We start from the raw sequence: 17,927 nt of genomic DNA, 5'->3' as shown, positions 1-17,927 counted from the left end.
TATATATATATATATATATATATATATAATAATAATCTTTATTATCCGTAAGGATATATATATATATTAGGGGAGCACCGGATAGTACTTTTTGATATCCGGCCGGATATGACCGGATAGTAAAATTTGATATTCGGCCGGGGCCGGTGCCGGAGCCGGATACCTAAGTGTCTTGTTAATAGCTTGTGTTGCTGAACACTTTACGAAACTGTTAAATAACATACCTATATTGGTTGGTTTTATTTTTTTTTCCTTTTATATACGTTATTGTTTTAAACTCTGTTACTGATTGATTTATTCAAGCTTAACAGTATTTCTAAAAATCTGTAAAGCATGAGTGTGTCTGTGTGTATGTACGATACCACCAACTGTAAAGGATGTGTGTAGGAAGGTCAATGTAAATAATGTTAGTATATATTTAACTAGTTACTAATGTAAATCTCATAAGTAAAGTGCAATCTGCCTTGTATAGTGGTCGGATGTATGTGTTCATGTTTTTCAGACCAACAACCTGGTCAGATATACCTAGTAAGCCTACCCATGTAGTCCTGGTGTAGTATGTATAGTTGTTTGTGTTAACCATCACGCATTGTTTTTTCCTTGAGCATACGCACGCAATAGAGTTGGGTGTCAGTCAAAAAAGATAACACATTGACATGGTCAGTCAAGCATGTAAATAAATTATACCCGTCCACTAGTTAGAGGTCAAGGTTTTTTTTTTTTTTTTTTTACACTCCACTTTACACTTTACACTTTCTTTGTTTGCTAGATCTAACTGCGGTACTATTATTCAATTTATTTTATGCGATTTTAAAATTTACTGTAAGGTTTTCCGTTAATTATGTGTAAAAGTCGTCCTAGCCTGATACACAGTGGCTAAGTACGCATCTTAAGTTAGAAAACAGTAATAACAAGGAGTTAATTGACTGTCACAAATTATTAAGAATATTATTATCAAATCAAGACACATATTTGCAGGAATAATATTCAAGTTAACACGTTAGAAAAATTATTTAACCGTAATATTTATGGACAGTGTAATATCCTTTGTTAGCACGTTGTGTTTTTTTTTTATTCTGGCTTAAAAAAATGGTCAATGTCTATCAATAAAATGGGTGTCAAGGACCAAAGAAATAAAATAAAAAGTAGGGGGTGTTTAGCTCTCCATTTAAAGATAGCCCTGGTCGTGTCTTCTACTAAATAATTAGTTACTGGCTTACTGGGCTATATAATCTCGCGGTTTGTGTTCTGTGTAGCTAAAGGTCACTCGTTTAGGTGTGTGTGATCTTTAGTCCAGCTTACTAATTGAGATTTATGTCCAAGTAACTCGGCACACTTGAAAAGGTGTGGCCTCTAGCCCAACCACGTGATTAAGATTTTTCTCCAAATAACTCTTTGTCCGGATACCCGTGTAGATGTTTGGCTTGAAGTCCAGTCCCCCCCCCCCAATTAAGATTAACTACTAAGTAAACAAACATAGTTCCCTCGAGTGACCTCTAGAGAGTGCTTACGTCCATCGTATCTGACTTGGGGTCACCTGTCAATCAATGAACTCAATGGGATGGACTAAACAAATAAAAGGGGGAGGGAGTTGTTCATCTGGAATTATACCTGGTTACCTTAGAGGTGTGGCTATGGTAGTCCAGCCTCCGTAATAAAGATTAACTATTAAATAAACAAACTCAGTTCCCTCGAAAGGTGTGACCTCCAGAGAGTGTCAATACGCTGACATGAAACCTACGTCCATCGCATTTAACTTGTTGTCACCTGCCTATAAAAAAACCTCATTGTGATGGACTAAACAAATAAAAGGGGGTGGGAGTTGTTCATCTCTACCTCAGGAGTCTGGAGATATACCCGCACAGCTAGACAGACGTCTGGTCAGCATGACGTAGTCAAGGAATGTAGCATTTTAACATGTTAACTAACTTACTCAAAGGTCAAGACAAATTGAAAAAAGTGTCAGCCATTGCTGATCTGTATGTAAAGCGCATTTATGATGTAAAGTTTCATTTCTATTTATATAAAGTTATTACCACGCCTTGTCTTTATAATAAACGATGTTTGGTGCATATTCATAATGGCTCTATTTTTAAGCACATTATTTTGTTTTAATATAAACATTAATACATTCTTCAACAGACATTAATGGAACGAGGTCCACTTTATGTATATTAAATAGGTGTATTTTTTACTATCCGGTTCACTATCCGGTAGTGATATCCGACCGGGGCCGAATAGTACCGGATAGTAAAAAATGCCGGATATTCTGCAGAAGCAGGAGCCGGAGCGACTATCCGGTGCACCCCTAATATATATATATACTAGACATATGTTACCCGCGACCCGCGGGTCTTTATTTGCGCATTACTGTCGATATAGTCACTGAGAGTGTTTTGTAAACAATTAAACGAAATAATAATGTAATAAGTAAAGCGAATGTGTCAATGTAAAAATAGTGTGAATGAAGCTATCAAATCAAAATAGCTAATAGGCTTAAATCTTTTTTTTTTTTTTTCAAATTAAAACATTTGCTTGTAGGCCTACATATATTTGATTAAAATTTGAGATGGATAGACTTAATTTTGTATGTTCATGTGTATAAAGTAGATGCTGAGGTAGACATAGATCTAGATCTAGACTAATCTAGAGTTAAACATTGGCTTTTATAGAGTTCATTCTGTGCTCCGCATGCGTGAACTTTTTTTCATGAATGAAAATAGGCCTATCTCAACACGGCTACGCAGCTTTAGCGAACAGCGAACGAATGTATTAAAAATGCTTTAGAAAAACAAATTTGAATGTTAATTTGATTAAAATATGAAATGAATGGACAATAATTAGTATGTTTATGTGTTAAAGCATAAAACTATCTTTGCAAAAAGAAGTTTTATCATCTTAGAGTTCAATATTATATAAGAAGAAGAAGAAGAAGAGTTTTAGACCTAGGCCTAGGAATAGACTCAGTAGAGAGATGTGTTAATGTGTAACCATTTGGTAATAGTAATATCTAATGAAAGAATGTTCGCCAGGAAATCTGTAGTCACAGATATCAGAAATTAATTTATGTATAGAATGCTTTTGAATAATCTAGTGGATTGGATTTAGATGTATGTTAAACTTAGCTAATGATCCTTTCACGTTATTTCTCTTTCGCTACGAAAATAAAATTAGTTTTACGAAAATGGGTTTACCCGAAGTCGATACATTCTTATATATTAAAAACGAAAAGAGCGATAGCTTTGTTATATGAATGGGATTATAAAGTGAACAATTAAACGAAATAATTTTTAGTACGCGATTCATGAATGAATATAGATCTAGGCCTATCTCAACTCGGCTTCGCAGCTTACGTAAACGAATGTAGCTTTAGAAAACCAAATTTGAATGTTTATTTGATCAAAATATGAAATGAATGGACTTTAATTAATATGTTTATGTGTCAAAGTATAAAACTATCTGTGCGAAGAGAAGTTTTATCATCTTGGTGTTGAATTAGAGTTTTAGATCTAGGGATGGGATTATAAAGTAACAATTAAACGAAATAATTTTTAGTACGCGATTCATGAATGAATATAGATCTAGGCCTTTAACTCGGCTTCGCAGCTTTCGTAAACGAATGTAGCTTTAGAAAACCAAATTTGAATGTTTATTTGATCAAAATATGAAATGAATGGACTTTAATTAATATGTTTATGTGTTAAAGTATAAAACTATCTGTGCGAAGAGAAGTTTTATCATCTTAGAGTTGAATTAGAGTTTTATATCTAGGGATGGGATTATAAAGTAAACAATTAAACGAATTAATATTTAGTACGCGATTCATTACGGTATTGTCTAATGAAAGAATGTTCGTCAGGAAATCTGTAGTCACAGATATCAGGAACTAATTTATGTAAAAAATGCTTTTGAAACACAAAATTGAAGGTTAATTTTATTACATAATGAAATCAATGAATCTTCTTTTGTATTTTCACGTGTCAAAGTAAAAAACTATCTGCGCAAAGTGTATTTCTTAAAATTAGATCTAGGTCTAAATCCTATCTATCTTTTCTCATGTCAACATTGTAGACATGGCCTAGATCCATAAAATACTATAGCTGTAATAGAGTCGGACAACTTTATTTTTTTTGAGGGTCTTACATTTGTTTTAGGGCTACAATACATTCACTAAGGTCTAAGTTGGTACCCAAGGAACATTCCTGCCTAGTTTTATCAAGATTGGTCAAGCGGTTTTGATGTCTATAAGTAACATACATACATACATACATTCATACATACCCCTCACATTCTACTTTATAATATAGATATATGCTGAACGCACGTTTATGCAAAGGGTTAGGGTTTACTGTGCGTTAGGTTAAGTTTTGGAAAAAAATCGCACCCCCCACCCCCACTACAAAGTTCTGGATCCGCTAGTGCATCTCCCTGCGCTATAATTCCCACCAAGCATACACACACTATTTCAAATGAAACGTTCCTTGCATAGAAACAGTTGGAAAGAAGAAATAATGAACTTATTCAAGTCACATTCACCAATCGTAAACAAACAACATTTAGCCACATGATAATATTGATAAAGCAATGGAAAAAATACTGTCTCGTGACAGCCTGTGTGTATCACGTAATTTGTATAGTGGCTAAATGTTGTTTGTTTACGATTGGTGAAGAGTCCATTCGTTACATGCTGATATGTACATAGTACAAAGTTAGATTTTAAGTAACAAGAGCAAATAAAGCGCTGATTGTGAGTGTGTATGTGTTTCGTTTGTGAATGTTTTTAGTATTTGCATATATATTGCCATTGTACAGTAGTTACACTGAGGTGTTCAATTGTAGTCAAACTGAATTTCCATTTGATTGGACCAATAAAAATTATCTTAAATGAAGGTTTACCGTATTTTTTCTAGCTGGTGCAGAGTGTGACCTACAAAAAGCTTTGACTATTCTGAGAGAGGGGATCTGGTACCAGTACAATACCGCCTTGACCTTGACTCACCTGGCTGAAACTCAAGTCAAACTGTTAGTATTTGTCTGATGCTATCTTGTTTACTTACTTAGACTTAGATTCTCATGTGCCTTTCGGCGCATAGGGCGTCACGCTGTCTCCATAGAGACCTAGGACGGCACGCTGTCTCCATAGACACCAAGGACCTGGATGAATAGAGCAGTCAGTTAAAGCTAACGAGCTCTTTGTGCAAAAAAATGCGATATTTACGCTATACGGAAACAAAATCAAAACGAGGAATATAAATCAAATCACTTCGTTATCAAGCAATACACACAAAACGTTGTGTATACATCACATCCACTTTATAGAAATAAACCACATCGTTTATAGAAATAAAATCCTAACCATAAAGAGAAAACAATATAGCGATGTATATAAATAAAATAAAGTTGATATAACTTACTGTATATACTCCTATAAATCTAAACCACATAATGCAGGTTTAGGTTAGCAAAAGACAGTCCAGAGCGCATACCACACGACCAGGCAGCGAAATGAAGTAGGTAGGATGACAAAACGAGGGATAGACATTTGTCACGAGTTTGTGGAGCAAGCTTTATATTGCTTAAATTCTTTAAGATATGACCTCTCTTCCATTGCGAGTGTACATTAGTATCTGCCATTATAAACGTATATAGGCTCGCCGTTTTTTTTTATTACATTCACTGTTAACATTAAAGAACACATTTTAAATTAAAAGTAGGCGTCTGTGATCCAAAGAAAAATATGCTTAACAATATAGTAAATAACTGAAATTGATGAATAACTATTTTACATCCTTATTTAAATATTAAATATGATTTACATTTTAATAAAATAGATTGGACCTTTATCAATAAGAGGACTCTCTGCTTCTAAATTGTAAAGATTTTAGTTGTTTTCTTGTTCAAATTTTCTTTGCATAGAAATATTTTTATTTTATTTTTTTTTCAGAAAAAAGTTCCAGGATGCTTATGTCTCGTCCATGCAATCAGATGAGATCTTAAAGAAAATTTACCAGAAAAATGATTACAGGCTGAAGATCAACTTAGGGATGTTCCATTACAAACTCCTTCTTGGTGACTCTAAAAAGATGGACTGTGACATTGAAGCAATGACAGACCTGGGGCTTAAGCTGGAAAAACACATGAGCGATGACAGCCACCATTACCTGATGTCCATTTACGAGCATGGCCTGGTGGTCAGCTGGGCTGTCTCCATGGACAAGTTCAAGAAGTACAAGGACGAGCTCCTGAAGCACGTGGAGGAGAACAGCCTGGTGAAAGAAGTGCTTGGGAAGACTGAGGTCTCATCTGGCAGACAGTCGCTGCTGGCTGGACATAGGCTCTTTATCGATTACCTGAAAAACACTGACCTTAAAGACCTGGAGCTTCAAAAACTAATGGATAATTTAACTCTCTCTTGCCCAATTTGTAAAACCATCAACGAGGTTCTTGGGAAAGACATGTGGTTGAAAGATTTCATTAGTTGCAGTTTCCCTCAAAACATCCCTGGCCCAGAAATCAATAATTTGATTCCGTTTTCCAGCTTCTCTAATATTTCTCCAATTAATTTATGTCCACTGGAAGAAGCTTTGGCATGTGAAGTCAATCACTTAAACTCTTTGGTGCGGAAAAATGAGTCCGAACTTGTTTACATTTTCCATCCAAACATTAGTTCTCATACAAATAACAACAGAACTGGAATGTCCATCTTTGTACAAAATATAAGCTGCCTTAGTCCGAATAGTTTAAACTCTTGCATAGTCAATCCTTCTCAAAGTTCAAGCAATCTAAATCTTTTCCATAGTCTATCTTCAAGAAGCAAACACCCTCTATTTGTTCTAAACCCTTCAAATTCGGAGGTTGTTGCTCAAAGTCATAAAATAGATGAACTGTACAGTTATCTTACCCCTGAAGTATTAAATCCTTCTGGCTTTTTAAGACTCAGTCATCAAGAAAGATTACAAATCATCAGTGCAACTCAACAAAATAACAGTCTATCAGTAGGCAAAGAGCTGGCCTCTGTTAGTCAAACTGAACACCAAAGTCCATTTGTATCATACAGATCTGATGAGGAACTGAACATAAGCGAATCTGTCGCGAATGCTTCTATTTCCAATGCGTCAGAAAACTTGATGAGTAGAGTGCTCACACATCATTCTGAGCTCTTTGGACCTAGAGATGTTATGGTTTCAGTTGGACACAGATTGCAAAGTCCTTTGGTCACATGTCCTTCTGGAAATGGTACTCTAAGTCATTTAGTGGCTAATGTTTCCCGTACGTTTAAGTCAAACGAGGTTCAGAGTGCATTAGCTACTAGTCCTAGTGTCTCCAGTGGGTATAGCCAAATGAGTCTTTCAATTGCTAATATTTCAGTCTCTGGTCAAGAAACAGAATTTCAGAACCCAGAGGTCACTAGTTCTCCTGTATTGGTTGCACATGCGCAACACCTTCCAGAATTAATGAAATCTTTTGTTATTATTGGGCCAAATCAATGTAAAGCTCAAGACTTTGATAACCTTTCCCACTCCACAGCACAAACGAATCTTCCAAGCCAGCCAGTTATTAATGTGCTAAATGAAAGTTTGACCAGCCCTTTGGTTCTAAGTCCATCAAATTCTATCAGACAAAAATTCCCCATCTCTTCGGCATCTACTGTTGATCTGTCATTTGGTCAATGTCCTTCAGCTAACTCAAATCTGTATGCCCTGTTCCCATCTTTCGAGCTTTCTTCCCTATCTTCCCATGGTTCCTTTGATCATTTCCTTAACCTTTTGGGTGAACAACCCGAAGCTATGATGGACAAGCTCTCAGCCCATGTTATCAATCAGAGTGCATGCTCTTCTTTTGAAGAGATCGTAGTCTTATCATACCCCCAAGAAGTTTCTAGTCCCTTGGAAGGGAGTGAACTCGACTTGCGAACCATGAGTTCCATTTTGTCTCACTTGGATTATCCTTCTTCCTTGCATTCGTCAACACACTGTAAAGAACTGGAAGAATATTTCTGGGTCGGTGACCTCCACAGCCAGGAGCACCATGATGAGAACTTACCAAGCAACCCTGTCTACTGCCTGGGTTCTGGAGAGTTCCTCGCTGAGCTCTACGCCAGCTTGGCAGACACAGGTAACCGTGCCAGCTCGATTGCACATGCGTCTTCTGCTGTTCCTGAGAATGACTTAAATGATTCGACTGAAGTGGTTGAATTACGGGAACGGTACAGACCATCCATTGCGAGCCAAGCGATTGCTTTACAATAACAGTGACACACACTTTTATGAACAGACTTCCTATTACATTTTTAAACTTCAAGACAAAAACTGAGTACTGTGAAATATTTTAGTGCATAAACTCTCTTTTTTTTGGGACTTCTTTGATTGAGATAAAGCAAAGATAGAAATTAAACATTAGGCTAAAAGTAACCAGACATTAATTCGGACCATTTAAGGATCTGGTCTGCATCTTTTCCCATGCATTTGTGAAAAAAAAATACACAAAGAGCTGCATCCGAGTATCTTACGACTCCTAATGAGATTTTGAAATGTGGATTGAGTGAGAACCTCTGCTTAAGAAATTAAGTAAATTAAGTTAACACATTATTATGTATTTCCAATATTATAAAGTATATATATCTAATTATCAATACATATTTTGAAAGGTTCAAAAGCAACACTATAGCCGACATACAGTGCATATAGCCGTTTGTATATTACATTATTATTATAATTTTAGAACATTTTTTTTTGCAAAGTTTTAATTTAGTTATGGGCTTTTCTTTGTCAAAATAGGCCTACATTGATGTGCCAATAACTTTTGAAAACACAACAGTTTCCTGGTTGTGAAGTTGTCTTAAGCTTTAATAATAGGACCATCTAATGCATATGTGTCATGTTCTCTTTCTCGGCCTTATTGTGGTGATAATGTTATGGTGTTGGGTTTTCCTGGGTATTTGCTGATGGTGTGTTCAATTTGAAATGAGACTTTATTATCTCATAGCATAATCTATATGATCTTTCAATGGTGCGTTTTTAACATTTATTATAGATAGATTATATATTATAGATAGATGTCATAGATTTACATTGTCTCCCAATATTCTCTTTTTCATTTGCTTATGTTTTTCGATAATGTCCATTATATAGTCAACATATTTCTTCCTATCGCTTTGTCTTCTTTTCCTCTCTTAATGTATTTTGATGCTTAAAGTAAGTAAAATGGATTTTTCAAATCAGGGTGTGAACAAAGACCACATTATTATGAGTAAAAGTAAATTTCCCCTTTCAGACCTTGCAGGGCTGTATCTAGGGCTGCTCTATCTAGAGCTGCTCTAAGGTTATCTGTTTCTTTGGCCTACGGTTAACGAGCAGGGTGTCACATGGTCAGCACAACGACCAACCGCCTTTATTTTCCCCAACTAAGGTCAGGTTCCCATTGGAGTTGGGTGGACTAAAAATTGGAAACTCAAAATACCAGTCTTCACCAAGATTCGAACCCAGGACCCCAGATTTGGAAGCCAAGCGCTTAATCACTCAGCCACCACGACTCCCGTAACTTAGTAAAAATCCTCAATGGAATTAGGACTGACTCTGCAAACTGAGTGTATTCATGGTGCGATATAACCTGAAAAAGGCCAACACCACGAAACGCGAGATCAAGCTCGCTTTTTGAATGTGCTATTACTATGTGATCCGTTTCCATTTAGTTACATAATAGTTTCAAACACACATAACATACTTTTAACTACATCTAGATATTTTAGCTATAAAGAAATCTCAATTGTATTCATCTTGTTATATATTCACCTCCTCCAGTCGTAGAACGACTGTGTCTCATTTCTCAGAAAACTATTCTGGGAGGACGTAACCTTCGACACACAGGGGAGGTAAATGTGGCATTCGTTTTGTTGAAGACAAACCAGCGAATCTTTCGTATTTCACATTTTTATCCCAACCAGCTTTTTGGCTATTTATATCTTACTTTGTCGTCATCTTGTTCCACATATGTCTTTATGTAGGGCTTTATGTAGGGCTTTATCTAGGGCTGCTCTATCTAGAGCTTTTTCTAGGGCTCTATCTAGGGTTTTATCTAGGGCTGTATCTAGGGCTGCTATCTAGGGCTGCTCTATCTAGAGCTTTTTCTAGGGCTCTATCTAGGGTTTTATCTAGGGCTGTATCTAGGGCTGCTCTACCTAGGGCTGCTCTATCTAGAGCTTTTTCTAGGGCTCTATCTAGGGTTTTATCTAGGACTGTATCTAGGGCTGCTCTATCTAGGGCTGCTCTATCTAGAGCTTTTTCTAGGGCTCTATCTAGGGTTTTATCTAGGGCTGTATCTAGGGCTGTATCTAGGGCTGCTCTATCTAGGGCTGCTCTATCTAGAGCTTTTTCTAGGGCTCTATCTAGGGTTTTATCTAGGGCTGTATCTAGGGCTGCTCTATCTAGGGCTGCTCTATCTAGGGCTGCTCTATCTAGAGCTTTTTCTAGGGCTCTATCTAGGGTTTTATCTAGGGCTGTATCTAGGGCTGCTCTACCTAGGGCTGCTCTATCTAGAGCTTTTTCTAGGGCTCTATCTAGGGTTTTATCTAGGACTGTATCTAGGGCTGCTCTATCTAGGGCTGCTCTATCTAGAGCTTTTTCTAGGGCTCTATCTAGGGTTTTATCTAGGGCTGTATCTAGGGCTGTATCTAGGGCTGCTCTATCTAGAGCTTTTTCTAGGGCTCTATCTAGGGTTTTATCTAGGGCTGTATCTAGGGCTGCTCTATCTAGGGCTGCTCTATCTAGAGCTTTTTCTAGGGCTCTATCTAGGGTTTTATCTAGGGCTGTATCTAGGGCTGCTCTATCTAGGGCTGCTCTATCTAGAGCTTTTTCTAGGGCTCTATCTAGGGTTTTATCTAGGGCTGTATCTAGGGCTTTATCTAGGGCTCTATCTAGGGCTTTATCTAGGGCTGTATCTAGGGCTGTATCTAGGGCTGCTCTATCTAGAGCTTTTTCTAGGGCTCTATCTAGGGTTTTATCTAGGGCTGTATCTAGGGCTGCTCTACCTAGGGCTGCTCTATCTAGAGCTTTTTCTAGGGCTCTATCTAGGGTTTTATCTAGGACTGTATCTAGGGCTGCTCTATCTAGGGCTGCTCTATCTAGAGCTTTTTCTAGGGCTCTATCTAGGGTTTTATCTAGGGCTGTATCTAGGGCTGCTCTATCTAGGGCTGCTCTATCTAGGGCTGCTCTATCTAGAGCTTTTTCTAGGGCTCTATCTAGGGTTTTATCTAGGGCTGTATCTAGGGCTGCTCTATCTAGAGCTTTTTCTAGGGCTCTATCTAGGGTTTTATCTAGGGCTGTATCTAGGGCTGCTCTATTTAGGGCTGCTCTATCTAGAGCTTTTTCTAGGGCTCTATCTAGGGTTTTATCTAGGGCTGTATCTATGGCTGCTCTATCTAGGGCTGCTCTATCTAGAGCTTTTTCTAGGGCTCTATCTAGGGTTTTATCTAGGGCTGTATCTAGGGCTGCTCTATCTAGGGCTGCTCTATCTAGGGCTGCTCTATCTAGAGCTTTTTCTAGGGCTCTATCTAGGGTTTTATCTAGGGCTGTATCTAGAGCTGCTCTATCTAGGGCTGCTCTATCTAGAGCTTTTTCTAGGGCTCTATCTAGGGTTTTATCTAGGGCTGTATCTAGGGCTGCTCTATCTAGGGCTGCTCTATCTAGAGCTTTTTCTAGGGCTCTATCTAGGGTTTTATCTAGGGCTGTATCTAGGGCTGCTCTATCTAGGGCTGCTCTATCTAGAGCTTTTTCTAGGGCTCTATCTAGGGTTTTATCTAGGGCTGTATCTAGGGCTTTATCTAGGGCTCTATCTAGGGCTTTATCTAGGGCTGTATCTAGGGCTGCTCTATCTAGGGCTGCTCTATCTAGAGCTTTTTCTAGGGCTCTATCTAGGGTTTTATCTAGGGCTGTATCTAGGGCTGCTCTATCTAGGGCTGCTCTATCTAGAGCTTTTTCTAGGGCTCTATCTAGGGTTTTATCTAGGGCTGTATCTAGGGCTGCTCTATCTAGGGCTGCTCTATCTAGAGCTTTTTCTAGGGCTCTATCTAGGGTTTTATCTAGGGCTGTATCTAGGGCTGCTCTATTTAGGGCTGCTCTATCTAGAGCTTTTTCTAGGGCTCTATCTAGGGTTTTATCTAGGGCTGTATCTATGGCTGCTCTATCTAGGGCTGCTCTATCTAGAGCTTTTTCTAGGGCTCTATCTAGGGTTTTATCTAGGGCTGTATCTAGGGCTGCTCTATCTAGGGCTGCTCTATCTAGAGCTTTTTCTAGGGCTCTATCTAGGGTTTTATCTAGGGCTGTATGTAGGGCTGCTCTATCTAGGGCTGCTCTATCTAGAGCTTTTTCTAGGGCTCTATCTAGGGTTTTATCTAGGGCTGTATCTAGGGCTGCTCTATCTAGGGCTGCTCTATCTAGAGCTTTTTCTAGGGCTCTATCTAGGGTTTTATCTAGGGCTGTATCTAGGGCTGCTCTATTTAGGGCTGCTCTATCTAGAGCTTTTTCTAGGGCTCTATCTAGGGTTTTATCTAGGGCTGTATCTATGGCTGCTCTATCTAGGGCTGCTCTATCTAGAGCTTTTTCTAGGGCTCTATCTAGGGTTTTATCTAGGGCTGTATCTAGGGCTTTATCTAGGGCTCTATCTAGGGCTTTATCTAGGGCTGTATCTAGGGCTGCTCTATCTAGGGCTGCTCTATCTAGAGCTTTTTCTAGGGCTCTATCTAGGGTTTTATCTAGGGCTGTATCTAGGGCTGCTCTATCTAGGGCTGCTCTATCTAGAGCTTTTTCTAGGGCTCTATCTAGGGTTTTATCTAGGGCTGTATCTAGGGCTTTATCTAGGGCTCTATCTAGGGCTTTATCTAGGGCTGTATCTAGGGCTGCTCTATCTAGGGCTGCTCTATCTAGAGCTTTTTCTAGGGCTCTATCTAGGGTTTTATCTAGGGCTGTATCTAGGGCTGCTCTATCTAGGGCTGCTCTATCTAGAGCTTTTTCTAGGACTCTATCTAGGGTTTTATCTAGGGCTGTATCTAGGGCTGCTCTATCTAGGGCTGCTCTATCTAGAGCTTTTTCTAGGGCTCTATCTAGGGTTTTATCTAGGGCTGTATCTAGGGCTGTATCTAGGGCTGCTCTATCTAGAGCTTTTTCTAGGGCTCTATCTAGGGTTTTATCTAGGGCTGTATCTAGGGCTGCTCTATCTAGGGCTGCTCTATCTAGGGCTGCTCTATCTAGAGCTTTTTCTAGGGCTCTATCTAGGGTTTTATCTAGGGCTGTATCTAGGGCTGCTCTATCTAGGGCTGCTCTATCTAGAGCTTTTTCTAGGGCTCTATCTAGGGTTTTATCTAGGGCTGTATCTAGGGCTGCTCTATTTAGGGCTGCTCTATCTAGAGCTTTTTCTAGGGCTCTATCTAGGGTTTTATCTAGGGCTGTATCTAGGGCTGCTCTATCTAGGGCTGCTCTATCTAGGGCTGCTCTATCTAGAGCTTTTTCTAGGGCTCTATCTAGGGTTTTATCTAGGGCTGTATCTAGGGCTGCTCTATCTAGAGCTTTTTCTAGGGCTCTATCTAGGGTTTTATCTAGGGCTGTATCTAGGGCTGCTCTATTTAGGGCTGCTCTATCTAGAGCTTTTTCTAGGGCTCTATCTAGGGTTTTATCTAGGGCTGTATCTATGGCTGCTCTATCTAGGGCTGCTCTATCTAGAGCTTTTTCTAGGGCTCTATCTAGGGTTTTATCTAGGGCTGTATCTAGGGCTGCTCTATCTAGGGCTGCTCTATCTAGGGCTGCTCTATCTAGAGCTTTTTCTAGGGCTCTATCTAGGGTTTTATCTAGGGCTGTATCTAGAGCTGCTCTATCTAGGGCTGCTCTATCTAGAGCTTTTTCTAGGGCTCTATCTAGGGTTTTATCTAGGGCTGTATCTAGGGCTGCTCTATCTAGGGCTGCTCTATCTAGAGCTTTTTCTAGGGCTCTATCTAGGGTTTTATCTAGGGCTGTATCTAGGGCTGCTCTATCTAGGGCTGCTCTATCTAGAGCTTTTTCTAGGGCTCTATCTAGGGTTTTATCTAGGGCTGTATCTAGGGCTTTATCTAGGGCTCTATCTAGGGCTTTATCTAGGGCTGTATCTAGGGCTGCTCTATCTAGGGCTGCTCTATCTAGAGCTTTTTCTAGGGCTCTATCTAGGGTTTTATCTAGGGCTGTATCTAGGGCTGCTCTATCTAGGGCTGCTCTATCTAGAGCTTTTTCTAGGGCTCTATCTAGGGTTTTATCTAGGGCTGTATCTAGGGCTGCTCTATTTAGGGCTGCTCTATCTAGAGCTTTTTCTAGGGCTCTATCTAGGGTTTTATCTAGGGCTGTATCTATGGCTGCTCTATCTAGGGCTGCTCTATCTAGAGCTTTTTCTAGGGCTCTATCTAGGGTTTTATCTAGGGCTGTATCTAGGGCTGCTCTATCTAGGGCTGCTCTATCTAGAGCTTTTTCTAGGGCTCTATCTAGGGTTTTATCTAGGGCTGTATGTAGGGCTGCTCTATCTAGGGCTGCTCTATCTAGAGCTTTTTCTAGGGCTCTATCTAGGGTTTTATCTAGGGCTGTATCTAGGGCTGCTCTATCTAGGGCTGCTCTATCTAGAGCTTTTTCTAGGGCTCTATCTAGGGTTTTATCTAGGGCTGTATCTAGGGCTGCTCTATTTAGGGCTGCTCTATCTAGAGCTTTTTCTAGGGCTCTATCTAGGGTTTTATCTAGGGCTGTATCTATGGCTGCTCTATCTAGGGCTGCTCTATCTAGAGCTTTTTCTAGGGCTCTATCTAGGGTTTTATCTAGGGCTGTATCTAGGGCTTTATCTAGGGCTCTATCTAGGGCTTTATCTAGGGCTGTATCTAGGGCTGCTCTATCTAGGGCTGCTCTATCTAGAGCTTTTTCTAGGGCTCTATCTAGGGTTTTATCTAGGGCTGTATCTAGGGCTGCTCTATCTAGGGCTGCTCTATCTAGAGCTTTTTCTAGGACTCTATCTAGGGTTTTATCTAGGGCTGTATCTAGGGCTGCTCTATCTAGGGCTGCTCTATCTAGAGCTTTTTCTAGGGCTCTATCTAGGGTTTTATCTAGGGCTGTATCTAGGGCTGCTCTATTTAGGGCTGCTCTATCTAGAGCTTTTTCTAGGGCTCTATCTAGGGTTTTATCTAGGGCTGTATCTAGGGCTGCTCTATCTAGGGCTGCTCTATCTAGAGCTTTTTCTAGGGCTCTATCTAGGGTTTTATCTAGGGCTGTATGTAGCGCTGCTCTATCTAGGGCTGCTCTATCTAGAGCTTTTTCTAGGGCTCTATCTAGGGTTTTATCTAGGGCTGTATCTAGGGCTGCTCTATCTAGGGCTGCTCTATCTAGAGCTTTTTCTAGGGCTCTATCTAGGGTTTTATCTAGGGCTGTATCTAGGGCTGCTCTATTTAGGGCTGCTCTATCTAGAGCTTTTTCTAGGGCTCTATCTAGGGTTTTATCTAGGGCTGTATCTATGGCTGCTCTATCTAGGGCTGCTCTATCTAGAGCTTTTTCTAGGGCTCTATCTAGGGTTTTATCTAGGGCTGTATCTAGGGCTTTATCTAGGGCTCTATCTAGGGCTTTATCTAGGGCTGTATCTAGGGCTGCTCTATCTAGGGCTGCTCTATCTAGAGCTTTTTCTAGGGCTCTATCTAGGGTTTTATCTAGGGCTGTATCTAGGGCTGCTCTATCTAGGGCTGCTCTATCTAGAGCTTTTTCTAGGGCTCTATCTAGGGTTTTATCTAGGGCTGTATCTAGGGCTTTATCTAGGGCTCTATCTAGGGCTTTATCTAGGGCTGTATCTAGGGCTGCTCTATCTAGGGCTGCTCTATCTAGAGCTTTTTCTAGGGCTCTATCTAGGGTTTTATCTAGGGCTGTATCTAGGGCTGCTCTATCTAGGGCTGCTCTATCTAGAGCTTTTTCTAGGACTCTATCTAGGGTTTTATCTAGGGCTGTATCTAGGGCTGCTCTATCTAGGGCTGCTCTATCTAGAGCTTTTTCTAGGGCTCTATCTAGGGTTTTATCTAGGGCTGTATCTAGGGCTGTATCTAGGGCTGCTCTATCTAGAGCTTTTTCTAGGGCTCTATCTAGGGTTTTATCTAGGGCTGTATCTAGGGCTGCTCTATCTAGGGCTGCTCTATCTAGGGCTGCTCTATCTAGAGCTTTTTCTAGGGCTCTATCTAGGGTTTTATCTAGGGCTGTATCTAGGGCTGCTCTATCTAGGGCTGCTCTATCTAGAGCTTTTTCTAGGGCTCTATCTAGGGTTTTATCTAGGGCTGTATCTAGGGCTGCTCTATTTAGGGCTGCTCTATCTAGAGCTTTTTCTAGGGCTCTATCTAGGGTTTTATCTAGGGCTGTATCTAGGGCTGCTCTATCTAGGGCTGCTCTATCTAGGGCTGCTCTATCTAGAGCTTTTTCTAGGGCTCTATCTAGGGTTTTATCTAGGGCTGTATCTAGGGCTGCTCTATCTAGAGCTTTTTCTAGGGCTCTATCTAGGGTTTTATCTAGGGCTGTATCTAGGGCTGCTCTATTTAGGGCTGCTCTATCTAGAGCTTTTTCTAGGGCTCTATCTAGGGTTTTATCTAGGGCTGTATCTATGGCTGCTCTATCTAGGGCTGCTCTATCTAGAGCTTTTTCTAGGGCTCTATCTAGGGTTTTATCTAGGGCTGTATCTAGGGCTGCTCTATCTAGGGCTGCTCTATCTAGGGCTGCTCTATCTAGAGCTTTTTCTAGGGCTCTATCTAGGGTTTTATCTAGGGCTGTATCTAGAGCTGCTCTATCTAGGGCTGCTCTATCTAGAGCTTTTTCTAGGGCTCTATCTAGGGTTTTATCTAGGGCTGTATCTAGGGCTGCTCTATCTAGGGCTGCTCTATCTAGAGCTTTTTCTAGGGCTCTATCTAGGGTTTTATCTAGGGCTGTATCTAGGGCTGCTCTATCTAGGGCTGCTCTATCTAGAGCTTTTTCTAGGGCTCTATCTAGGGTTTTATCTAGGGCTGTATCTAGGGCTTTATCTAGGGCTCTATCTAGGGCTTTATCTAGGGCTGTATCTAGGGCTGCTCTATCTAGGGCTGCTCTATCTAGAGCTTTTTCTAGGGCTCTATCTAGGGTTTTATCTAGGGCTGTATCTAGGGCTGCTCTATCTAGGGCTGCTCTATCTAGAGCTTTTTCTAGGGCTCTATCTAGGGTTTTATCTAGGGCTGTATCTAGGGCTGCTCTATCTAGGGCTGCTCTATCTAGAGCTTTTTCTAGGGCTCTATCTAGGGTTTTATCTAGGGCTGTATCTAGGGCTGCTCTATTTAGGGCTGCTCTATCTAGAGCTTTTTCTAGGGCTCTATCTAGGGTTTTATCTAGGGCTGTATCTATGGCTGCTCTATCTAGGGCTGCTCTATCTAGAGCTTTTTCTAGGGCTCTATCTAGGGTTTTATCTAGGGCTGTATCTAGGGCTGCTCTATCTAGGGCTGCTCTATCTAGAGCTTTTTCTAGGGCTCTATCTAGGGTTTTATCTAGGGCTGTATGTAGGGCTGCTCTATCTAGGGCTGCTCTATCTAGAGCTTTTTCTAGGGCTCTATCTAGGGTTTTATCTAGGGCTGTATCTAGGGCTGCTCTATTTAGGGCTGCTCTATCTAGAGCTTTTTCTAGGGCTCTATCTAGGGTTTTATCTAGGGCTGTATCTATGGCTGCTCTATCTAGGGCTGCTCTATCTAGAGCTTTTTCTAGGGCTCTATCTAGGGTTTTATCTAGGGCTGTATCTAGGGCTTTATCTAGGGCTCTATCTAGGGCTTTATCTAGGGCTGTATCTAGGGCTGCTCTATCTAGGGCTGCTCTATCTAGAGCTTTTTCTAGGGCTCTATCTAGGGTTTTATCTAGGGCTGTATCTAGGGCTGCTCTATCTAG

At 40.3% G+C, this 17,927-nt stretch overlaps 1 protein-coding gene across 3 annotated transcripts in view; it reads left to right on the top strand.

Annotated features, from left to right (window-relative positions):
- The window catches only part of LOC106053586 (uncharacterized), a 33,396-nt gene extending 23,295 nt beyond the window's left edge, over positions 1–10,101 (top strand). For all 3 annotated transcript variants that reach the window (XM_056005803.1, XM_056005804.1, XM_056005805.1), the window contains 2 exons: positions 4,911–5,022; positions 5,945–10,101. In XM_056005803.1, coding sequence (XP_055861778.1) covers positions 4,911–5,022; positions 5,945–8,249 — 2,417 coding nt within the window. In that variant the 3' untranslated portion in view covers positions 8,250–10,101. The remainder of the gene's footprint in view (positions 1–4,910; positions 5,023–5,944) is intronic.
- Positions 10,102–17,927: the final 7,826 nt, after the last annotated feature.

Source organism: Biomphalaria glabrata, chromosome 12 (genome assembly GCF_947242115.1).
Source record: "Biomphalaria glabrata chromosome 12, xgBioGlab47.1, whole genome shotgun sequence".
NCBI lineage: Eukaryota > Metazoa > Mollusca > Gastropoda > Planorbidae > Biomphalaria > Biomphalaria glabrata.
The sequence above is the reverse complement of the archived record's forward strand: the minus strand, read 5'-3'. Positions and strand labels throughout refer to the sequence as shown.